The 23,043-nt window shown below is 37.9% G+C and overlaps 1 protein-coding gene across 1 annotated transcript in view; it reads right to left on the bottom strand.

Moving 5' to 3' along the window:
- frmd4a (FERM domain containing 4A) overlaps positions 1-23,043 on the bottom strand; it is a 68,333-nt gene that overhangs the window by 20,187 nt on the left and 25,103 nt on the right. Inside the window, exons 2-11 of the mRNA XM_081372837.1 lie at positions 20,874-20,939; positions 10,873-10,967; positions 9,975-10,067; positions 7,224-7,308; positions 5,782-5,838; positions 5,307-5,329; positions 4,233-4,316; positions 3,759-3,824; positions 3,199-3,256; positions 2,888-2,974 (exon numbers count right to left, since the gene is read on the bottom strand). Coding sequence (XP_081228963.1) covers positions 2,888-2,974; positions 3,199-3,256; positions 3,759-3,824; positions 4,233-4,316; positions 5,307-5,329; positions 5,782-5,838; positions 7,224-7,308; positions 9,975-10,067; positions 10,873-10,967; positions 20,874-20,939 — 714 coding nt within the window. The remainder of the gene's footprint in view (positions 1-2,887; positions 2,975-3,198; positions 3,257-3,758; positions 3,825-4,232; positions 4,317-5,306; positions 5,330-5,781; positions 5,839-7,223; positions 7,309-9,974; positions 10,068-10,872; positions 10,968-20,873; positions 20,940-23,043) is intronic.

The raw sequence follows: 23,043 nt of genomic DNA, 5'->3' as shown, positions 1-23,043 counted from the left end.
CTAGGCCTCGTGTTGTTTGGTTATTTAGATCTCTGGAAACAGGGTTAAACCTGGTCCTGGACTTCAAAGAATTTAAAATGAAGGCTCACAGCCATGGTGATGGGGTCCAGAGATTGGTGAGCATCAAAAACATCAGAAAAATCTTACCGACCCCAAACTTTTGAACACTAGTGTTTATTCAACCTTCTCACCAATTCCAACCATTTTGGATGTAAATAAATACTGTAATGCATTTTGCAAACAGTCCAAAATGCATTCATGGTCTGTCAATAATACATGCAATGATTTTGGCCAAAATGAGCCTAATTTTGTTGTCTACTATTTGAAAAAGACTTTTCATTGAGACAACGATGCCTTATAATCTTGCCTATATAAGCAGCCAACTAGGTTTTAGAACAGCTAACAACCACTTAGCTGGCCAAAACCTGCTTACACAGAATGTTCCAATATAAGGGAGTTGAGTAAATGTCATAGGTGTGTCATCACTATGACTCACATTCACTGCTGTTCCTTTTAATATAACGCACAACACCCACCCTGCAGTCTGTCTGTACACAGAATAATACAATAAACCCCCAACCCCTCTCTCTCACAAAGACACACATACAGAGTACAGGAAGACTGTGTGTGTGGGGCATGGTATTTACTTAGCCAGAGCTATAATGAGCGCTTATGAGAAAAGACAGGGCATTTGAGAGGTCAAAGGTCACCAGCAGCAGACAGGATGAAAACAATCACCGGTGACTCAAGGGTTGCAATCTCATGATTCATAGCTATAGAATCACATCTGGCTAGAAAGGCAACTATACGCTTTTCATATTTGCTTTGCTGTTCATACGTTTTATAAGGCACAAATCTTTTAGTAACTGGAGCTAATGAGCTGATCCAAACGAATCAGAAACAGCTACACACATGCCAGTTTTTGGGGAGTGGTCCCGGATTCGTCAGACGCACTAATGTTTCCAGCATGTTTTGTGTTGTCAGGGCGACAGTAATCCTGCGGGTGTCTGCTGCTGGGTTTCCTGTTGCGGGTTTTGGAGTCAGGGAGGCTGCTGGAGGGGGTTTAGGTAGAGGACAATAGCTCTTGAGAATCACAGGCACCACAATTCATGACGAAACCACAAATATACTGGTCACGCCTCTGTAAAACTTTACACACACACTTTGGCACAGATGCTCTCATTAGGAGAGGGTTTAAATTAGTTTGAAAATCATTAAATAAACCCAACCACTCACTCACTAAGTCTGCAACTTTTAGTGTGTGGCATTTTTAACTGTATCTCTCACAGTCCCACACACTGCCCACAGATGGAGAACAGCCACTAACTATTAGCGCATGAAAGCTTATCATCAAAACACAAAAACGTGCATGTGTGATGGAGACAAGCTGTGTAATGAGAACATCAGTGGCAATGACCCATCTGAAACGCAGATCAGATCAATAGAAAGTAGCAGACTGGCATTTCATGCAGGACTGGACGTCTGATTGTCCACTGTAATTAAAGGAATAGTTCATACAAAACTAAACATTTTGTCATTATTTACTCACCCTCATGTCATTACAAACATGAGGACTTTCGTTCTTCTGTGGAAAATAAAAAGAAGATATTTTGAAAAATATCTCGGTGTTTTTTTGTCCATACAATGAAAGTCAATGGGGTCCAATCTTGTTTTGACTTGCACTGTATCCATAAAAACAGTAGAAATATTCTCTAAAATATATTATTTTGCATTCTGCAGTAGAAAATAATTCCTACAGGGTTGGAACAACATGAGGGTGAGTAAATGGTGACTTTCATTTTTGATTGAACTATCCCTTTAAATTGTCATCCAGGTTTAGGTGGATTTGTCAGTGGAACTATAATTTAGTTTATTTTGCATCTGTGGCGTTTTTTTGCAGATGCGTTTGTTCTTCTCGCTGGTTTCTCTTCCCTCCATTCTGAGCTGACCTCTGCTGCGTCGTTTCTTTTTAACTCTCTTTCTGTAACAGATCCTTCTCTGTAAATAGGCCTGAGTTTGGCTTTTCGCTTGGCTGGACGTTCTGCTTTGAAAGCTATTTTTAGCTTGCGGTTTGCGGAAAGGTTTCTCTGTTCCTCACCACAGGCTGAAGTTTTTGCCTGTCCTTTGGAGAGAATTTAAACACGGGTGTGTGCTGTGAGAATGGAAAACCAAAGCTAGCGGGGTGCACACCTGAAGTAAAGTCATTCTGACAGCAAGCGATTCTCTTGATTGAGACTTGATTGAAATTTGTAGCATTTCAGTTACTGGGTGTCACTGATTGTCTGTCTGGAAGTTTGAGAATCTCTGTCTAAAGTTACCAAAAAAAAAAAAAAACGCTACATGGGGTCAGACTGCCAGAGGTCATGACCTCTCTGAGGTCACCACATCCGAGTGTCAGACGGTCAGACTTCTAATGGATGATGTCATGAGGTTAAGCAAAGGTGACCAGGTGATGAACACATATTCACAAACACACACTTGAGGAAGCTCACACTAAGTTTCAAAACACAGCGACAAGAAAACTGCTTACATCCACTGGATTTTCTGCAAAGCAGAGAGTTTTAAAGAAAAAATCGGAATTTTTTTCTCTCCTCTTTAGGGAAGTGACTGGTTTTGGGTGGTTGCCTCAAAATCAAAATAATTGCCTAACAATTGACAATCACAAGTCTGATTGTGTAGAAAAGTAATGGGACACCTCTCCTCAACAAGTTGAGGTATTGTTCAGGTCTGTAGCACAAATGGTGCAGGACAAATTATGCAAAGCCAAGAACTACTAATTAACATCAGGGAAGCAGAACCATTAAGAGATAATGGAGATGAAGAGATGTGAAGAGAGGACAAACAAAAGTCAAACTGTTGCAAGTCCACAGAGGAAAGACGGTCTTACCTTTCTTGGTTTGACTTTGTCCTGGTAGTCATATTGAAAAATGCCTTTATAACTCAAACCCAGCCACCATGGGATACCTTGCTTATCCTGAGAGAGAGCAAGAGAGAGAAAAAGAGAGCATTTATACACACACGGCGATAAGATGAGTAGTGTCAGCTCATGGTTGATGACAGCATGATTATCTTAAACACATAGAGTCTTCAGCATCCTTTAACACTTAACTAAAGTGCCGATACTGCAGGTTGTGAGAACATACGTGTGTGTGTGTGTGGACTGACGGCTGTGCTTATAAATTAAGCAGACTGACCCACCTTAACAGCGTAATAATGCACTCCATATGTGGGCAATGACTCCACTACACTCATATAACTGTGAGAGAGAAGAAAGAAGAAATCATTGACAATATGTTATGTATGTTCCATATGCAAACAATTTGCATTAGTAGAAAACACGTGGGAGTGGATCTCGGAAGAAGAAAAAGGATTTGGATACTTCAGGCACACTTAAAATGCATGAATGACATTGGATTAGATACTGAATCAAAAGAACACAAACAAGCACAGTTTGCATTATCAATGGACTCCAAATCATTAAATCTCATTCTTGCACACACTGTTACCAAACATGTTGATATTTGAGGTTTGTGTCACCATACATTGACTTTAATAATAAGGACAAAACAGCTGAATCTTCTTTTGTGTTCCGCAGATGTAAGAAAGTCATTTTTGGAATGACAGAATTGACAGAAACAATGACAGAATTTAGATTTTTTGGGTGAACAATCCCGTTGGGATGAAAAGCATTTGGACACTTTCTGGTCATCAAACTTAATGGAACATTTTGGACATAACATTCTTTCTTGCTGTCTTACTTGACGATAGCCTGGCCTCTGGACTGTCCGCTTAGCTTCTTATAGTGCTCAATGACCCGGTCCTCACTGCAATACACATACACACACACAATTAGAGGCAACAGATGACAATGTTCATGAGAATGTGGCTGTCAGCCTATTTTAATTCCACAGGAACACGAAACGGACAAGAGTGAGAGCTTACAGATGTACAGAGACACAGCCAATGAAACACAACACCATGAAGGAGATAAGTTCATTCTTAGAACAGGAAGTGCACCGGCCTGGTCAATATGAATGTGTGAGTAAGTGAGTGTGTGCGCCTTTGAACGGCAGCATCTGTGAAACACTTCATTCGCATCAAATAATATTTGAGGTCAATTATGTTAGCGAATTATTCAAGAGAATCCTTTCCCATGGTGCTCTACAACACGGAGCAGATACATCTTGTTAATACCTCTTCATTATCAGCTGACAGCTGTGTGTGTCTCTCACCAATATGCGAGCGAAGGGTGCTCCTTCAGTGCTTGTGTAGGCAGTGCAGGCAGTTTCTTCAGATCAGCCCTAGTAACATCATTACTGTAAAAATAACACAAATATGCTCAGAAAGAGTACCACTTAACAGGGCAAAGAATCAGCCAATCAGAATCACAGAACAGCAAGAAGGCGGCAAATGACAAAGAGAAATAATTAAATACACAGGGAAAAATTATAATAAAAAATATAATAAGAAATTACTATTATTATCAATAATAATAATAATAATAATCCATTATTACATTTTTTATAATTTGTTTCTATTCCTTATTCTTGTGTGACTTTAATGATTTCTCTTGATCATGCTATGTAAAGTTGAATAATTACAATTGTAATAATAACTGTATAACTGATAACTAATATCTGCTGATCAAATAATAAGTCAAGATTTAGATATTAAAATCACATCTGATATCACTTCCAGTTCATTTCTGAAATGCAAGGTTAAATTGTATATTATCTCTCACAATGTGCTCTTCACATCTTCACATCTATCAAGGTATTTCACGGTAATAAAATGTGCATATTGTGCACACTAAATAAGCTGCATACTTGTAGTGTGCCACTCCAAACACAGAACGCTGGAGAGGTTTAGAGGAAGTGTAATAGGAAATGGAGTCGAAGAAAACTACTGTATCAGACACAGAGTGACAGAGTAAAGCTGGAAGGATGCACATGTGACAGATTTGTAGCTGAGATACTGTGTGTAGAAAGTGTTTCAAGAGAGTGTGTGTGTGTGTGTGTATGTAAAGGAGAGAGCCAGAGGTTAGTGTGTGTAATTTAACACTGTTTATCCTCTGCATTCCATTTCCTCCCCTCTGTCTCCGTTCCCAGGGTTCACACCCCCATATCTCTCTCATTCCCTCTCTCTCTCCATCTCTCTTGAATCGTGTTCATGTGCTTATGTGGGAAGGAGAGTTTGATATATGCCACAAATTGGATCTGCTTTCACTCTGCAATGACACACTGATAGTGTGTGCATGTTAAAGGGGGTCAATGGAAGGTGATTCATTCATTCAAAAAGCATCTTACCTTGTGAAGTCTCCTTTACCTTCCTGTGGGAGAGAAAAATGACATATTTTAGAATCAATAATGAGTCTTTGCTGGTAGACAAGAACGCTTGGAGAGATTGTATCCTCTGATACACAGAACGGTGCATGTGTGTCTCAGTGGGGAATGCAATCGCAGCCATCTGGACTGAATCCTCTGAAAGGTCAAACACACATAACATACCTGATGCTACAACACCTGGATCACACATACACATCATAAAGGAAAACCGTATTTCTCTAAAGTACTTCCCTCATATGATTAACTTACAGTACAAAGGAAACATCCTGTTTTAGATTTAAAATAAAGCACCCTGTCAGGCTGAAATACTGTAGTGACCGGAATATGACTCTATAATGCTCACACACGTGCGTTTGAGACGTCCTGAACTTCATAAAAGTTCAGTGCAGGGTTCATGAAGGTGCATAAAATGATAAACAGTCCAACATGATCTTACCTGTAAGATGTAGGAGGCCAGTTCAAACACCACCTCACTGTCCACCTCTATGAGCTCCTGGAGACAGACAGAGAAAAAAGAACGAGAGAGTTAGGTTCAGGATCACAGCAGACAGGACATCTCCATTAATCTACCTCTTATCTTATCTCTCTCTTTTTTAATGACCTGATCTGCTGACTTATCACTGAAGGGTCTATCTAAATCACTTCAGCTATTTCCTGTGTAATCAATAGCAGGACAAAGCCGCATACACACACATGGGTTTTTTAGATGAGGGGATATTGAAGTGTAGGGGGTCCTTACTACTTAAATGACCAAGACAAACGGAGAGATTCATTACCTTTGCAGAACACAAGAATTTCAGGAATGTCACTCTCTCACACACACACACACACACACACACACACACACACACACACACACACACACACACACACACACACACACACACACACACACACACACACACACACACACAGTACTGGCATATATTGGGAAGCTGACTAAAGTAAAGTGTGAGCAATGAGCTCATGGTGGGAATGTGTGGTATGCGACAAATGACATTCACAAATACAGAATGTTTTTGGAAGAATTAAGCACTTTTTAAAACTTATTTTAAAACTTATATATCAAAAGTTTGGTGTTGGAAAGCTTTTTTCTGTTTTTGAAAAAAGTCTCTTATGTTCACAAATGCTGCATTTATTTGATAATAAATACAGTAAAAACTAATTATATTGTGAAATATTGTTGCAATTTAAAATAACTTTTTTTCTATGTTAATACATTTTACAATGCAATTTATTCCTGAATTTTCTGAATCATTATTCCAGTCTTCAGTGTCACATGATCCTTCTGAAATCATTCTCTAGTGTGGACGTATGCGTTCCAATTTAATTAAGCTTAGCTTGGTGCTAAAGAAATTTGTCATCATCATCAATGTTGAAAACAGTTGTGCTGCTTAATATTTTTGTGGAAACTGCGATATATTGCTTTTTCAGGATTCTTTAATGAATAGAAAGTTCAAAAGAACAGCATATTTATATTTTTGCAATATAAATCTTTTCTAACAATGTCAAAATATATGGTTACTTTTGATCAACTAAATGCAGTTCAAATGTTCTTTAAAAAAAAAAAAAAAACTTTACATACATACGTAAATTACATACATATGTATATATCATGGCATTTTATTTTATGCTGTTTGGTGCCTGAAGGATAGTCGATAGAGAAGAGCTTGGTAATCTGCATGTTTTTATGGTGCCATCAGCTAATCAGTGTTGTCATGATGTCATTTTCCAGGCAACTCCAGAGTGATTTGTTACATGGCATTTATGACTAAGATGCTCCATGAGAACAGATGGAGGTAACAAATGTATGCGCCTTAACCAAAGGGGTAGTAGCTAACACTGCCCTCTAGTGATAGAGCAGTGACAACAGTTTACCTTATAGATGCAGGACTTTGCATTGAGGAAAAACAGCTCTATTGTGGCATTGTCCTTAAGGTAAGAGATGCTTTCAATGTAGAACCTGTTGAAGAGAAAATACACTCATCAAAAATGGCTAAGTTTAAAGACAGTAGTTTTATATACAATATACACACTAAAAATTAACAGATTAAAATGAGTGTTGTGAATTGTGAATGTGATTCAAAATTGTTCAGTATGAGTAACCAATTCTGATTCCACTTTTCAGGTCATTCAATGAACTCATTGAAAAAAATAACTATTTATACACAGAGTCAAAAACCAATCACTAGAGGGCATCATAAACACTCGCTATATCCTCTTGCTGTCTCCATCCCTCTCAAAACCCACAAAAAGAAAACAATTTCCACTGTACGAGCTTCATTTAGCACTCAGATTAGAGTTAGCGGGAACTGCAACAACAAACAAACACATAAGTAATTGTCTCAAGCTGTGACATTCACAAAATCATGATCATGTTACACAGACACACATAAATAGATATTATGTACAGATGCATGTAATGTATATGACCTTGAACATACACTGATGCACACAATGAACTTAAAATGAACCCTACGACACAACACAAAGATATATGCTTTGAATCCACTGACTGTGTAAAGAAGTAACTGGCAGTGAAGAAAAAATGAGTGAAAGTGAGAGAGATCAAAGTGATTAAAACAGCATTGACAGCTGGTTTAATTTGAGATGTGAGTGAGACAGAGCCTTAAACGCATCAAAGACTTTAGCTCTCTCCAATCAATAGACCAATCACAGGCAGAAAGGATAACACACACATACACACTAATGTACACAGGACATCATGCATGCATTAAAACGGGGCCTTCACTCTAATTCAAACTGCACTGACATGCAATAGCTCAAGCAGAAGACATACAACCCCGCACACAGCTATTAAAGCAAAATGCATGCGTGCGTATGCGTGTTTTTAAGTGTTTGTGTCTGTGTGTGACCCAGAAAAGCAAAGTGATGCAAGTGGAATAGACTGAAAGAAAGAAAAGCAATCCAAATGTGTCCCAACAATTGCTGAGCTATTTTAATGCGGAGCTTGACTGCAATAAACCAGCATCTACCCACAGCGAGGGTGGTGATGTATGACTGTGTGCTGATTGCGACTTACACGGTAAAATACTGTGAGGAAGCAAACAAATTTGCCCACTATAACTCTCTCGCACACACAGAGTCATACAAACACACATGAGCAATAAATATACTGGGTTGCTCTTTGTATTGGTCATATTTCGAAGCAGATGCAATTAAAATATAAATGAATCAACCCTCCCAGCAGATATCTGCTCATGCTCTGCAATTCAAACACAGTCTGATTAACACTCTGCTGTTGCCATGGTGCTCAAATTGCTGGGGGTGTTAAAGGGTAACTAAACCCTAAACCAACTTTTTTTAGTTAATGATCTGTAAGAATGGGGCTTTATTAGTGCTGTTCATTGATTCGAGTAACTTTTTTGACATTTGGGTATAAAGTGTTGTAATTCTACAATATATGGTGTAAAAACGTCTGAGTGCTGCCCTCTTCAGGTTGAACGGCGGCTACTGCAGTTGAATTTTCCTATTGGATGTTTGCGGTACTGAATGACGCAAGCGGTACTACGTGACGTAAGCAGGTTCCAGCTCACCACGCCCTTGGAACGAGCTAGTATTTAGTACAGTGGTCAGGAGGGTACGTAGGTGTAGTGTTGCTGGTTGCAACAGCACTGCTGGACTGCATAGCTTTCCAGCAGACTTGGAAATTAGGCGCCAGTGGTTGCATGCACTTGGCCTGGAAGACCGTGAGTTCCCGCCTAGAGCTCAAGTGTGCAACCTGCATTTTACACGGGATTGCTTCTCCAACGCAATAGAGGTGGAAATGGGCTTCTCCACACAGCTCGCGCTGAAAAGCGACGCAGTGCCAAACGCTGCTCCTCCTGCATGGACTCCACCACCGCAGCGGCGTCTTGATGTGAGTGATCATATATATTTTAATCACAACTTATGGTTAGGCTAAAGTTAATCCTCTGGGGTCGACAAACGATTTTTTCACATAGCGGCAAAATATGAAAATGCCTACAGAGAGCGCGCGCTATTGACATCAACTCGATAAAACTCATCAGATGCATGTACTTTACGTCGTCTTGCGACCCTGTGAGTCACTCTCCATTTTAGAATATGACAGCAGCCGTCAATTAATCCGTCACTGCGGGTCTCAGGTGCACGCCCCCCACGCTCAGCCCCGCCCTCGGGTCGTCCCCTCTATCTCCGCTGCGGTCTGTCCACTTTTCCAGCATTTTTCAAATATTGCCAGTGGGTGGAGTCAGGCTCTGACCAGGGGTTTAGTTACCCTTTAATGAGAGGAATGGTGGATTCTGATTGGCTAAGTTCTCTGTAACTGCTAGTGAGCTGTGGTTTACTGACCCCGCTAATTTGAAAGAATAAACAAACACAGACACAACTTTCTGGTAATCTTTCTCGTTCTTGAATCTGATTGGCTGAGAGCCTTTTCCAGTCATGCGATATTCCCCCAGTATCAGCACTGGAGCTGTTTCACCGTTTGTATCACTCCGCTTGCGGTGACTCATGGCGGTCGAGCAAATCCACTATATTTGAATTTTTTAGAATTCGCAGGCGCATTCAAACGTCCAATTGGATGCTTAAAAACGCAGCTCACTAGATTTTGAAACGTGTTTATTGTGTTTTTGCCATTGAACTTACCTTACGCAGAAGTACAGAACAATGGGTCCAGATTTCTTGGGAAACTCATGTTCCAGCACACGACGATCTAACTGCAACCAGCTGAAATGACCCCTGAAACACAGCCCAAGAGAAATGACTGATAGTATCTGCTACAGCAACCGGAAAAGTCTTGCAACATCTTACAATGTCTCATTCATAGTACCACATAACGTTAAAAAACATCATGTGAAAAATGAGCCACAAGAGGGATGTTTTATGTTCAAGATGTCATCACATGTGCATTTCCATGCATAATCTAGTCAGTGATGACAAAAACAAAAGCTCAGGAAAGTATTGCATTGATTTATAAAATACTGACGCTAGTCTTAGCAAGTACCACTGACAAGCAACAACACAATGTGTTTTAAATTGTATTTGTATAGGAAAACTTGAACTCACACTGTGTGTGCACTTGTTTCTGACAGAAATCCATTTGTCTATTTGCATGTTGTCCTTGGCGACTGCAAACTGTCAACCCTTTGTTGGGAAGGATCAGCGGGCGGATCAAAGGTCACCAGACAACATTTCAAAATCTTTGAAAACTACATATAACACATTTCCCCAAGCACACTAGCAGCGAGAACAGACGTGATGCTGCTCTTAAGTGTGCCTTAAAGAAATCATGCGAAGATACGTCTAATAAATGTGGCACAGCGGTAGGTCACACTGTGTAGGACTAAATGAAAAGCTGGTTGTCGCAGAAAGTGAAGAAGGGAGAAAAAGGGAAGCCAATCATCTCCAGTGGCATTATCACAGCATGCTCACTCATCCACAGTCAGAGAGCTGAACTATTCATGACTACAGCTTCATCTGACAGTCTTTTTTCATAGGTTAGAGGCATGTGTAGTATTTCATCGGATGTGTTGGGTATACGTACGTCTCATCTACGTAAGAGATTCCAAAATATTCCTTCTCCTTCAGGTTGAAATGGGACGCCACCAGGTCTAGAAGATCCTTCGCCATTAGCTTGGGCTGAGAGAGACAGAAGAAAAAAAAGAAGTTAGGTTTCATCACGAAACAAATCTTTTCATTCAGAATATTCACACACAGACAAAAACACCCAGATACACACATACACACAAGGTCAACGAGTTGGCAGGCTGTGAGCGTCGTATTCTGATGAGTATTGATGCACTGCAGTGACTCTGCAATTTCATGCCGACTCTGTCTGCAGTCTGTGTGTGTTGCATCTTGAACAGAACCTGATTTGCTGCAAAAGTAATGTCCAAAATATGCTCATACAACTGGCATATTTGCTTTTAAGAAGGAAAATCGTTTTGATCGTTCTCAATAACGAACTACAGAGGTTTTAGACTTAGTACTGACACACACCCAGAACATTCTGGAAAACTGAGAGACACCAGTTGTCAAGCTGTCTATGATTCTGCAAGTTTGGGGCTTTCCCTGTGTGTGTGTAAGTGAGTGTAAAGTGTGTGTCAGAGCCAGTGTGTGGTAAACCATGGGTGTGTCACTGGCTTTGAACATAGACACTGAAATCACTGGCATCCTGGGACATCTCTGTACTGCTTACCAACCAACCAACATCGACACACAATCTTTATGCTTATGTCTATACAAACATGCATATTAAAAGTTTGGAGTCTGTAAGATTTTTTTTTTAAAGTTTTTTTTTAAGAAGTAACTTAGCTCACAAAGTTTGCATTTACTTGATCAAAACTACAGTAATATAACCGTTTTCTATTTTGATATTTTTTTAAATGTAATTTTAATCAGTGTCACATGATCCTTCAGAAATCATTCTTATATGATGATTTGCTGCTCAAGAAACATTTCTTATAATTATCAATGTTGAAAACAGTTGTGCTGCTTAATAATTCTTTGATGATTAGAAAGTTCAAAAGAATAGCATTTTGAAATTGAAATCTTATGTAACATTATTAGGGATGGGACAAAATATCGATAGGGCAATAAATCATTGTCTTTCTCCATATGATACAAGAATCGATACGCTGGCGCCAAATATCGATATTTTAATTAATGAAATGAGGCTTTCTAAATAGATTTTCCTGGCGTCGCTACTTCATGCCTCCTCGAAGTGGTGCTCAAGACATGGATGAAGGAAATGTGAACATAAGTTAACTAGCCTAAGAAAAAGAGTTTTTTAATAGGATGGTGGCAGCAGTGTGAGTAAAATAATAGATGCCCCAGCCACTTTTAAGTCCAAAGTCTGGACGCACTTCAGCTTTTATACCTTTGATGGGACAAACAAAATCGACAATGCAATAGACAAAAACTGCCTGGTAAAAGTTAAGTGCACTTGTAAAACCACGAACATGCAAAATCACTTGCAATGCCATCAACCTGATCTCAATGAAAATGTTTAATTTACCTAAAATGTTCAATTTAATTCACAGACAGAAAAACTTTTTGTGCTGTTTTCTAACAGTTTGGACTTGAATAAAGAGAGAAAACAAGCACTTAACCTTTTCATAGGCATTTTGTTTTCATAGTATCATTATTGGATTGTCTAGCAATATATTGATTATCGCAGAATTGCTGTATCATGAATCATGATATTATCTGTATTGTGAGCCATGTATCGTGTATCATATCGTGAGGTACCCTGTGATTCCCACCCCTAATTATAAATGTCTTTACTGTCACTTTTGATAAATTCAATGTGTCCTTGCTGAATGTGCTGACCCAAAACTTTTGGACGATATTGAATGTTTTGCTGTGTATGCATACACATTTTGTAAATTGTTTTTTATGTTTCTTTTTATATGTATGTTTTATATTTATTCACTTATTCTTTACAAAATTATGTTAATAAAAAATGACAAAAGTAAAAATCACTGAAAAGAGTCTGAGAAAGATAAAAAATCGTTAAATCAAATTACAACAAGATGTGATTGTGCACTTGATATGCACAAACATTGTGTGCATGAGCCTCTCTTCAAAACACTTTAATTACTGTTTCTGTTTCAACACAGACCATTTTGAATTAAAGGCACACATAAATACAGACACACACGCACACGCACACACACACACACGAGCAAGAGCAACAACCCTCTTTATAAGAGAGCCAGCCCACCCACACACCCTAAAAATAGCACAGCAAAATCTAGAGCAAAAGTACAATCACTGCCACAACCTCTACTTACAGAAAGAAAGAAAGAAATAATTTCTAAAATTACAAGATCATCATCATTTTGTTGTGTATTATTACATTTTAAATTGTAATGTATGTCTTCTAGCTAAAGCTTTGACCAAGGTAGGTTCTTAAAACCAAGTGAGTTGTTCCAAAACCTAGTGAGCTGCCTACCTAGACAACACTTAAAGGTACTGTATAATAGGTGCAGGTCAGACAATAAGCAGCATGCTGCCAAAAAAGATACCTTATTAAACAGAAAATATCAACAAAATAGTTCAATCCAAGTAAGAAAGAACAATTGCTGTCAATATTATCATGTGCTATGTATTTTTATTACTCATTAGAGCAGCCATTCCCAAACTTTCTTCTCAACCGAACCCACTTTGCCCTAAAATATTTACTTAAAGTTAGTATTTTGATAATTTAACAACACACTTGCATATTTACAGTTCACTGATGTTGGTAAAAAGTCACTCGGAACAAATCATTTTTTAGTTTACTGTTTGATTTAGTGTTTTTTTATTATTATTTAAAATCATTTAAATGTTACATTTTTATGATTAAATTATTCGCTTTTTATCAACTCACAAAGCCCCCTTGAGTTCCCTTGTGCCCTTCCCAGGGGTTCTAAACCCCAGCTTGGGAAACTCTGCATTAGAGATGCTAAAGAACTTTTGTAAATGCTAAACCCTCCTTGATTCCAGCAACATTACCTGTCTCGTGTGACTCACGTGAGGGCTATTTGTGTGGCGAGATGAGTTGCTGCCTATGCAGAGCATCTCAAATAATCTCAAATCAGGTTCCATTTCAGTTCGATTTTGCCTTAGAAGGCAGTTGCCAATAAAAACCTTTGCAGTCTGCTGAGACTGCAATTACCATCCTCTCTGATTCACTACCCTCCCTTCAGGACTGATCTTAAAAACCCAGCTTTCAGCAAGACATCTTGTTTTAGATATTCGTTTATGGCATTAACGTTGTGGTTATTCACACATGAACCAATCAGTATTTTATGAGATTCTTCACCTCTGGTTCTTCAGGTGAGACATGCAACTCTATACCACATAAATCAATTGGCATATTTAATCTCATCATTCAAAGCAACATGGTGTGAAACAGCCTGCTTCCTCAATTAGCCAAAGCGACTGTGTAAGTGTGTGTCTGCGGTAAGAAGAGGAAGTGGGTTTAACATGGCCGCAATCTTCAATCTTGACCCATTTGTGGCAGTGTATGTGTGTTTGTGCAGTTGAGAAAATGAAAAGAGCTGAAACTCAAACCATATCAATTTTCTTAAAGAATGACAGTATATTCTGTCTTTTTCCGGACTGTTGTGATTTAATATAATTAAACAGTGGGTGTCTGATCAGGACGGAAGAGCGATGACAAGAACATGCGCCGCAAGGTCTCATCAGGTCTAGATCACAGAGATGAGAGATGAGTCAGCTTTCATTACACAGAATGACTTCAACACAATGTAACACTAGTGTTTCAGTTGAGGATTTATCACTGTTAAAACATGTTATCTGATCAGGAATGCAGACTAGATACTGCCCTACTTTGTACACTGAAAGAATTCACATCTGTAGATGCATTCATACAACAAAAAGGTGCATTTATAGATAATGAATGTTTCATCCAAAACAGCCAGTGTAAATGCATTTATGAAGGAGGTGCAAGCGAGGGACAAAATGGGACCATTCCAAAACAAAGTGAGAGGCCTTGTTGCCTATTGGTTACAAAGGCAGTATACCTTCAGATAAGGAACTTTATAAGTGGCTGATTTGGAACACCCTATTGGTAACAATTGTGCGTCACACAAATAGCACCCTCGAATAAGTGCAATCCCCTAAATAAACATTAAGATAAATAGCACAAGATTAGATTGAACTTTTTTGGTGTTAAATTATTTAGAAGTATATAATCATTGCATTTTAGCTGACATTTCTCTCATTTTGTCTGCCTTCTTGGATTTCAGTTTTCACCAAGATTGTAGCAGTACCTTCAGTGATTGCTTTTTCCACAATGGATGTAGGCTATATGATGGATTTAAAAGTTGGCCAAAAAGGTATCCAAGTGGTATCTAGTCTAAAACTCAACCCTTAAAGTACTTTCAGTGTATTATTTAGCACCTATATAACTCAGAAGTCTTCTTTAATTTCCTCACAGACACAGGGCTCGACAATAATGACTGCCTGATGGACCGAATACTACATTGAGTTCTCTTTCATGTCTTCTTGCACTAAATTCAGACACAATTATGTCAAAATGCCTGTCTTGGCAAGTATCCTAGTAAACATAGTCGGTTAATGTCTTAAGTGAACGTAAACAGTTGAGAAATAAAGCACATGTAATCAGGGCCGCATTAAGGCCTCACTGGGCCCCGGGGCTACAAGTTACTGCATACACCCCCCCCCCCCCCAATCACTTTATGTCAATATGACTTGCTAATAGTGGATATAGGGGTGGATAATGAGCAAAATGTTGTCATTATACAAGTAATATTATCTTACAATAATGATGAGGAACTCTTTTCCAAAACGCGATAAATCCATTTCAATAGTTTGCAGGAAAATTATTTTTTTTACCTAGACCCACACTTTTGTGAATATTCAATTTATCCTGTTAAAATGTTTTTTCTTTTTTTAAAAAGTCTTTTGTTTTTTATTTTTCGTTTTCGTATTTATGAGGAAAAAAACAATGTTAGGCTGACAGTTCTCCAGAAGCGGTACTAAAAGACTTTAAAACTTTCACAGAGACCTCAAACAGAAAGCACAAAACCTTTCTTTAAATCGAATTTCGTTTTGTATTAATTGTATCTTAATTTTAATACATTTTCCATTAACCAATTTCCTGTATTTAATAGCCTAAATAAAAAGTAGGCTAAATATAGCCTATATAATCCAACCGGCGCCTGAACTGGAGCTTAAGAACATCCCGAAACTCAGCGTATAAAAGGTAGCCTACTCACCTCACAGACCAATTTTTTTTTTTTAAATATTATCTATTATCTACAGACAGCTTGAAATCTTTACTTTTAAACAGAACCATTCAAAACAAAATAAAACTATGTAATCGAAATGTGCATTTCTCTCCGGCCCAGCGCATTAACTACTGAAGATCTCGAGTCCGTAGCCTATCGTCAACTTAATCTTTGCAATAAACAATTAAAATGTCTCATTGCAATATTTTACATATTCATAATCATTACTTGCTGGTTCTTTGTGACAGCTTTTAGGTGCCGTTTATGAACGCGTCACTACTGCATCAGCACCGAAAACTCTGCGTGAGTAAGATGTGTGGTGTGACTCGTGAGTAACTAAAGAAGGGTCTATTGCAAATGGTCAATTAATAATATTAATAATGATTCCATGATAATGCATGTAATTTACGGCAAAGCGCCACCAAGTAACAGGGCTGGTATGTGTGGGGGGTGGTAAGACTTTGGCAATCAGCGTTACCGATGGCTAGTCATATGCTCCACAGCCAATCACGGGCCCCCTCCTTGCTCGGGCCCCGGGGCTTTAGCCCCGCCTAACCCTATGGTTAATACGGCCCTGTGTGTAATACTATTTTTGATCCAGGCATTGGTCTTAAAGTGACAACAGCCTAATATTCCTGCGGCTGTTTGTTTTGAGGGCAATGAAAAAAAAAAATCACTCACTGCTCTTCACTGAATAACTTTTATAACTTTAATAAGGAGTAATCTATATTTAATTTATACAGACAAGAATATGCAGTGTTATTTTACATTTGATTATTTAATTTCTGTACCTGATAACTACTGTTAGACCTACCTGAAAAACCTAAAAAGCAATGTTTATTTCATTTGAATATTTGTTCTATTGTATTTATTTGTGCTATTGCTCATAAGTTGATTATTTGTTTGACTTTAATAATATTTTAAATTTATGTTAGTTAGGCTAGTAGTTTTTGCTGTGGTATCAAAACTGGAATCAAGAAGGGCAGAAAAATATGTGGCGAAATGGGGAAAATACGTGCAATATATTGCTACTAGATGAGAATGTGGTGCTCGTTGAAAATGTACATTTGATTTGTTCTGTTTTTATTTATTTATTTATTTATTTATTTTATGTATTTTTTATGATTTTTATTCCTTTTTGCTTATTCTTCTTATTTATTTGTGTACATTTAAAATGTATCATCACTATGGGATATATGTTAAGATGTCAATTGTAAAGTTGACTACAATGTTGATTATAATGTAATAGTGATGTTCAAAAACTTAATAAAATACTAATTATATATAAAAAAAATAGAATTGTGAAATTTGGTGTCATAACCTTAAGGTTGCATGGGTCAAACACAATGAAAACAATAACGATTTTAATTAATTCATTTATTTATTACTTTTTTTGTGGTGGGGGCGGGGCCAGTGAAATTTTTGGCCGGACAAGTAACCAACCAGGCCAGTAGAAAAAAAATCCTTAGCATTGAGCCTTGCATCTGAGAAGTAGGATCGAACTAGAACACGAGAGAACCTAACAGCATCTGCTTTGACTCACCATGGAAAATGACGAACACATACTAAACGCATATAATTCACTAAATTACAGCCTGTTGTGGAGAGACAGGTGGGAGATGCTAACGAGCAGTTAGACAGCTGAAAAACAGAGCAAGCTTATCCAAAAATATGAACAAGACTGTTGGCAGCTGTTTTTGTAAGACTGTCTACCTTATTATAAACTAAAGTCATGTCAAAACTGCAAACAGGATATAAAAAAAGGAAACACAAAATAATTGATCTCCATTAAAGCCAATACAGACTGGATATTTTCAACAGCTTTGAACGCAAATAAGACTAAAGATGGTAATAGCAAAGTTCAGTCTATAACGGGACTATAAAATCATCAGATGATGTTGCCAGTCGCACAGTGCAAGATCATCCACGATAACATTCAGAATGGTACATTGCCTCTAATGAGACGAGGAAGAAGAGTGGAAGAGGAGGCAGTTAAATGAGGCTCTAGAGAGATCCAACAGAGGACCATCAGTAAAACCGAACCAGTCAAGTATTTCACCACTGCATGTGTAAGATGTTTTACAACTTAAAGTGTTGTCACACTGGATTTCTGAATCCTGCAACAACTTCAATGTTAGTGACAGTAAATTAAAACACCATCTAGTCCAGTTTCCCATGATCAGTATTATTGATATTATATAATAGTTTTTAATATTCAATTTAATTTTTATATTTTGCTTTTGTTTAAATTTTGTTGTGTGTTTTGTCATTTATATTCTTTTTTTTTATATATATATGTCTATATTTTTTCAATTAATAAGATTATTTGGTTTATAGTTTGTATTACTATACAAGTTTGTATTTAAGTTTCTCATAAAGAAGTCAAACATTTTTGGAATTTTAATGAAGTCAATCTGTGACGTTTATATTCTCAATTGTTCAAATGTCTTTCTGCCAAGTGAATTTGCATGTCTCCAATTTGCGTACATGTTCTTTCACATGAAATGCAAAATTTTGTGTGACCGCAAAATAGTTATCACAAATTCCTGTAGGTACATCAACACAATTCCTCTTACAGAAAAAAATTGAAGAGCTGTTCCTCAAGGAACATGCAGAAACAAACTAACTTGGAATAACACCAGAATTCTCAATGGCCCGATTAACCTACACAACCTTCTCCAGAACATCTGCCCACATGGAGGAAGAGAAAGAGGAGAAAGAGAGTCAGGAAGCAGAAAGAAGAGGCTAAATCTTTAAGCCAATGCTAAAAGAACATATATATCTAAGTACTCATGACTAAAGTAGGACAAATGTGTAAAGATTATGGAATAAGCGTTTCTGCAACAGCTCAATAAATCATAAACTGAAGAGAGAGTGGGGAAATACAGGAAATACTGCCTTGTTTTTAAAATCTTCTCCTCTTCCCTCTGCCTCATTCCTTCTTTATTTTCTATCTCTTCCTGGAAATCCCTTCTTTTCCTCTCCCTCATCCTCTTACCTGATTGTTAAGGACTCTCTCACCTCCTCTCCTTTCTAGATTTCTCTGTTTATCAGACCATAACTGCAACCGCAATCAACTCAACCAGCATTTCAGAGGAGAGAAAGAGAGTGTGTGGAAAATGAGAGATGGAGAAGGCAGAGGAATTACATTTCTCCAACTATGATGTAATCAGGTCACCTAACTGCATCTGACAGGCATGAGAGAGAGAGAGAGAGAGAGAGAGAAAGAAAGAGAGAGCATGAAAGAAAGAAAGAAAGAAAGAAAGACAAAATGAATAGAATTGAGCAGGACAGTAAAAAACAAAACAGAAGAGAATAAAACAGACAGAGAACAGAAAAACTAAACAAAATGACGCAGAATAAAAAAATAGAACATGAGAAGAGAACAAAACAAAAGACAATAGGACATAATAGAACCAAACCAGTTTTGCTATTGTTAACCAAAACAGTTTTTTTTCTGTTCATTCAAATAAAGCTGAAATAAAATAATAATTAGATGAAAATTTTAAATTTAAATTAGTTGCCTTGGCAAGTAACTGAAATAAAAATAGACATTAAAAATAACATTTTAAGTAAGCAATAAGGTATGAGAAGCTGTGCTGTATCGTGAATAAGTCACGGCTGAAGGGCGTTGTCAATAAATACATACTAGGGATGCACGTTATATCGGCATCAGCCAAAATATGTTCATTTTTAATGTTAACGTTATCGGCCCGACGAGAAAATTTGGCCGATATATTAAAGCCAATAGATAATGGATTATTTCCTACAGCCGAGACACTTCAGATGCATTAATAGTGACTTTTGTTTTGTTTTTGCAATCAGGATCTCAAAAATGATATAGCCTAGAAATTTGGATTTAGATTTATCGGTATCGGCCAAAATGTTCATATTGGTGCATCTCTAATAAATACTACAATGACATAAAAAATAAAGAATAGAACAGACAGAGGGAATACAATAAAAACAGAATGAATAGAATATTACATGACAGAACAAGACAGAGGAGTAGAAATGTGCAGAAATGTATTCTTCATGGGATTACCTCGTGATTAGGGATTTCCTGAGAAAGTTCATATGAGTGTGAGTGTTGAGGAAGTTGTGCTATGTTCTGTTTATATTGAGGTCTGAGCAGGGCTGATGGGGCATGGGAGACAGACAGTGCTGTTATGGAAACTGAACTCATCCTGAGAGAAGATGTTTGCGTTCTGATTTATGGAGTGTTTTGGGCAGGAGGGGGTCGCTGTATGCTTGATTTGAGAAGCTGCTGGTTTGTGTCGTTATGGGAACCGAAACCTGCCAGACTGACTATTAGTGGTACTGATGTTTAAAAGACACTTGGGAGACCGACATATGCATACACATATGATTGAGTTCAGGTCAGAGTGACCTAATCTCAGAGTCTCTTTGGCCATGAAATCTGAGATGGGCATAAAGGAGTCATATTACACATACACACAGAGCAAACATTCAAACTCATACATGCACAGGCCGATAAAGATCCACCTATTTCCACAAGACATTAATTTTGTCTCAGAGGAACAATGAGGATTTCCCTTCCCAGACAAACGAGAGGAAACCTCATGCCTTGCCACAAAAACATGCACTAAAACTTCACACCTATACAATATTAATACTACTTTGATATTTCTGCACTAATACTGGACATAAAGTCAAGCATAATCAATTATCTCAACAATACACTTCCGAACCTACAATATCACATTTGGGTCATGTTGTACCATTATCTACATTGTTGCAAAAACACATTGTTGGGTCTTACCTGGACCAGGAGCTCCAATTTCCTGTCATCCAGGAGGTGGACCTGACATCTCCGCCCTTCCGTCATCTGTTGAGGAGGGAGAGAGAGAGAGATTAATGAAAGCACATTCACAGCAGGGTGAAATCAACTGTAAATACTAGGTCATGGTGACATGACAAAAATAGAAACTCTCCTTACACACATGCAGCGCGATTCCCAATCAAGCAGCAGAATTCAATCTCTTTCACTCCCACACACATGCACACACATTTAAAGTGAATTATCGCACACTTCAGCGATGATGCTGAGTAGCTTGAATTTTTTTGTAGGATGTCATAGGTCTTGTTTGATTTAGCCCCTTCTAGTTCTTAAAACATACAGTTTAGTACACACAACTTGGCCACCACCGATCTTTACCACCTCATACAACAAATACTATAAAACCCTTGGGGAAAGCTGTAGTCAAAATGTAAGTTACTAGTTAAAACCAATGGTTACACTTTATTTTAAGGTGTCAGTATTACAGTGTAGTTATACATTTAAGTACAGAGTAATAATAATGAACTACATGTACTTACTATAGGGTTAGGATGAGGTTTGGTTTAGGGTTAATTGCATGTAATTACGCATAATTTATAGTTATTACTACAGTAACTACATGTGACGTGTAACAATGTAACGTGTTACCAAACTAACATTCTAAAGATTATTTCACAAACAAAAAGAATAAACAGTTCTGCTCGTGAATATCTAGCTTAATTGCTTCTAAGTGTCTCAAACAGACTACACAAATCAGGACTAATCTAGTCACAAACGTAAACTCTGCAACTTTGGCAATTAAAGGAATAGTTCACATAAAATGGCAAATTCTGTCATGATTTATGTTGTTCTAAATCTGCATGACTTTTTCTTTAGTGGAACACAATAGATGATTTATGAAAAATATCCATATAGTAAATGTCAATAAGGTCCAATGTTGTACAAAAACAGTCTTGAAAGTAGGAACTTTATTCAGATTTTTTTTCTGTGTGTGTGTGTGTTCTGCAGAAGAAAGAAAGTAATACAGATTTGGAATAATGACAAAATATAGCCTACATTTTTGGGTGAACTATCCATTTCAACAAATGCATACGCAACTCAAAACTGCAGTTAACTACATAAAGTCACTTTGTATTGTTTCTACGGTATGACACACATCAGACATAAGCTTCTATCTAGAGATCAGGGCTTACAGCTGCTGTGAAATATCTGTGTTAATACAAAACACCCCTCAACCATGGCTAATTTGTGAAAGAGGGATCGTGCCATGTCAGTCCGTATAGATACCTGCACCAGTGCACAATCTGATTAGTGCTTTGATTGCCATCAGTCATGGCGGGGAATGTCTTTTTTTATCAAAGCCAGAAAGAACTGCTCATAATTAATATTAAATGAAGTCTGCACTGCAGGAAAAAACAAACAGGCTAACATCACAGTTTCCTCCAGGCTAAAATGAGAGTGTGCAGTGCATTCAGAAGTCCTGTGATAACCATTGACCAGACGCACTCAACCTATGAAACATGTTTAGAGTTACTATCGCCTGCACACTCCTATCGTTTGATCTCAAATCACTGCTTGCTCCCACTCACTTTCCATTCAGTCTCGCGCACAATTTTTCTGAGTGTTTACTTAAGATTGCTGCTTCTGTGCCAAGCCGTATAGTAAACATCCCATTACGAGCAGGTGGACGGACACATCTGTGAGGAACAGAGTCTGACTAACAGCCATGTCATCGCTTGAGTTATATGGCCTTTAGGATTGAGCTGGTTGGACAACTCGAATACAAAGAACTAAAGTGCAACCAGATACTCCCATTGTTCTTTTCCCTTCAAGAGAGCTTTTCATTTTCTGTTTATTTTCTCTTTAAGGAAAAAATGTTTCCAAGGAATCTGAGAGTTGGTGAATGTGATACTAACAGTGGCGGTAGTTCACATCCATCAGCGGACTTTCCGTCCGGTTCCTGTTTATACATCCTTTATGGATAGACGAGTCAGAAAGGCAGTGGTGCACTGACTCACTCTCTCTAGTGTGCTATATCTCGCTCTTATTCTATCTCTCCATGCTTTCCAGCTCTCATCCACCCCCTCTGCCTCTATATGTAGGCCAGGTTAAAAGGAATGTGGAGAAAACGGAAGAATACAAGACGTTTCTT

This window comes from Scardinius erythrophthalmus, assembly GCF_964197995.2.
Source record: "Scardinius erythrophthalmus genome assembly, chromosome: 8".
Taxonomy (NCBI): domain Eukaryota; kingdom Metazoa; phylum Chordata; class Actinopteri; order Cypriniformes; family Leuciscidae; genus Scardinius; species Scardinius erythrophthalmus.
The sequence above is the reverse complement of the archived record's forward strand: the minus strand, read 5'-3'. Positions and strand labels throughout refer to the sequence as shown.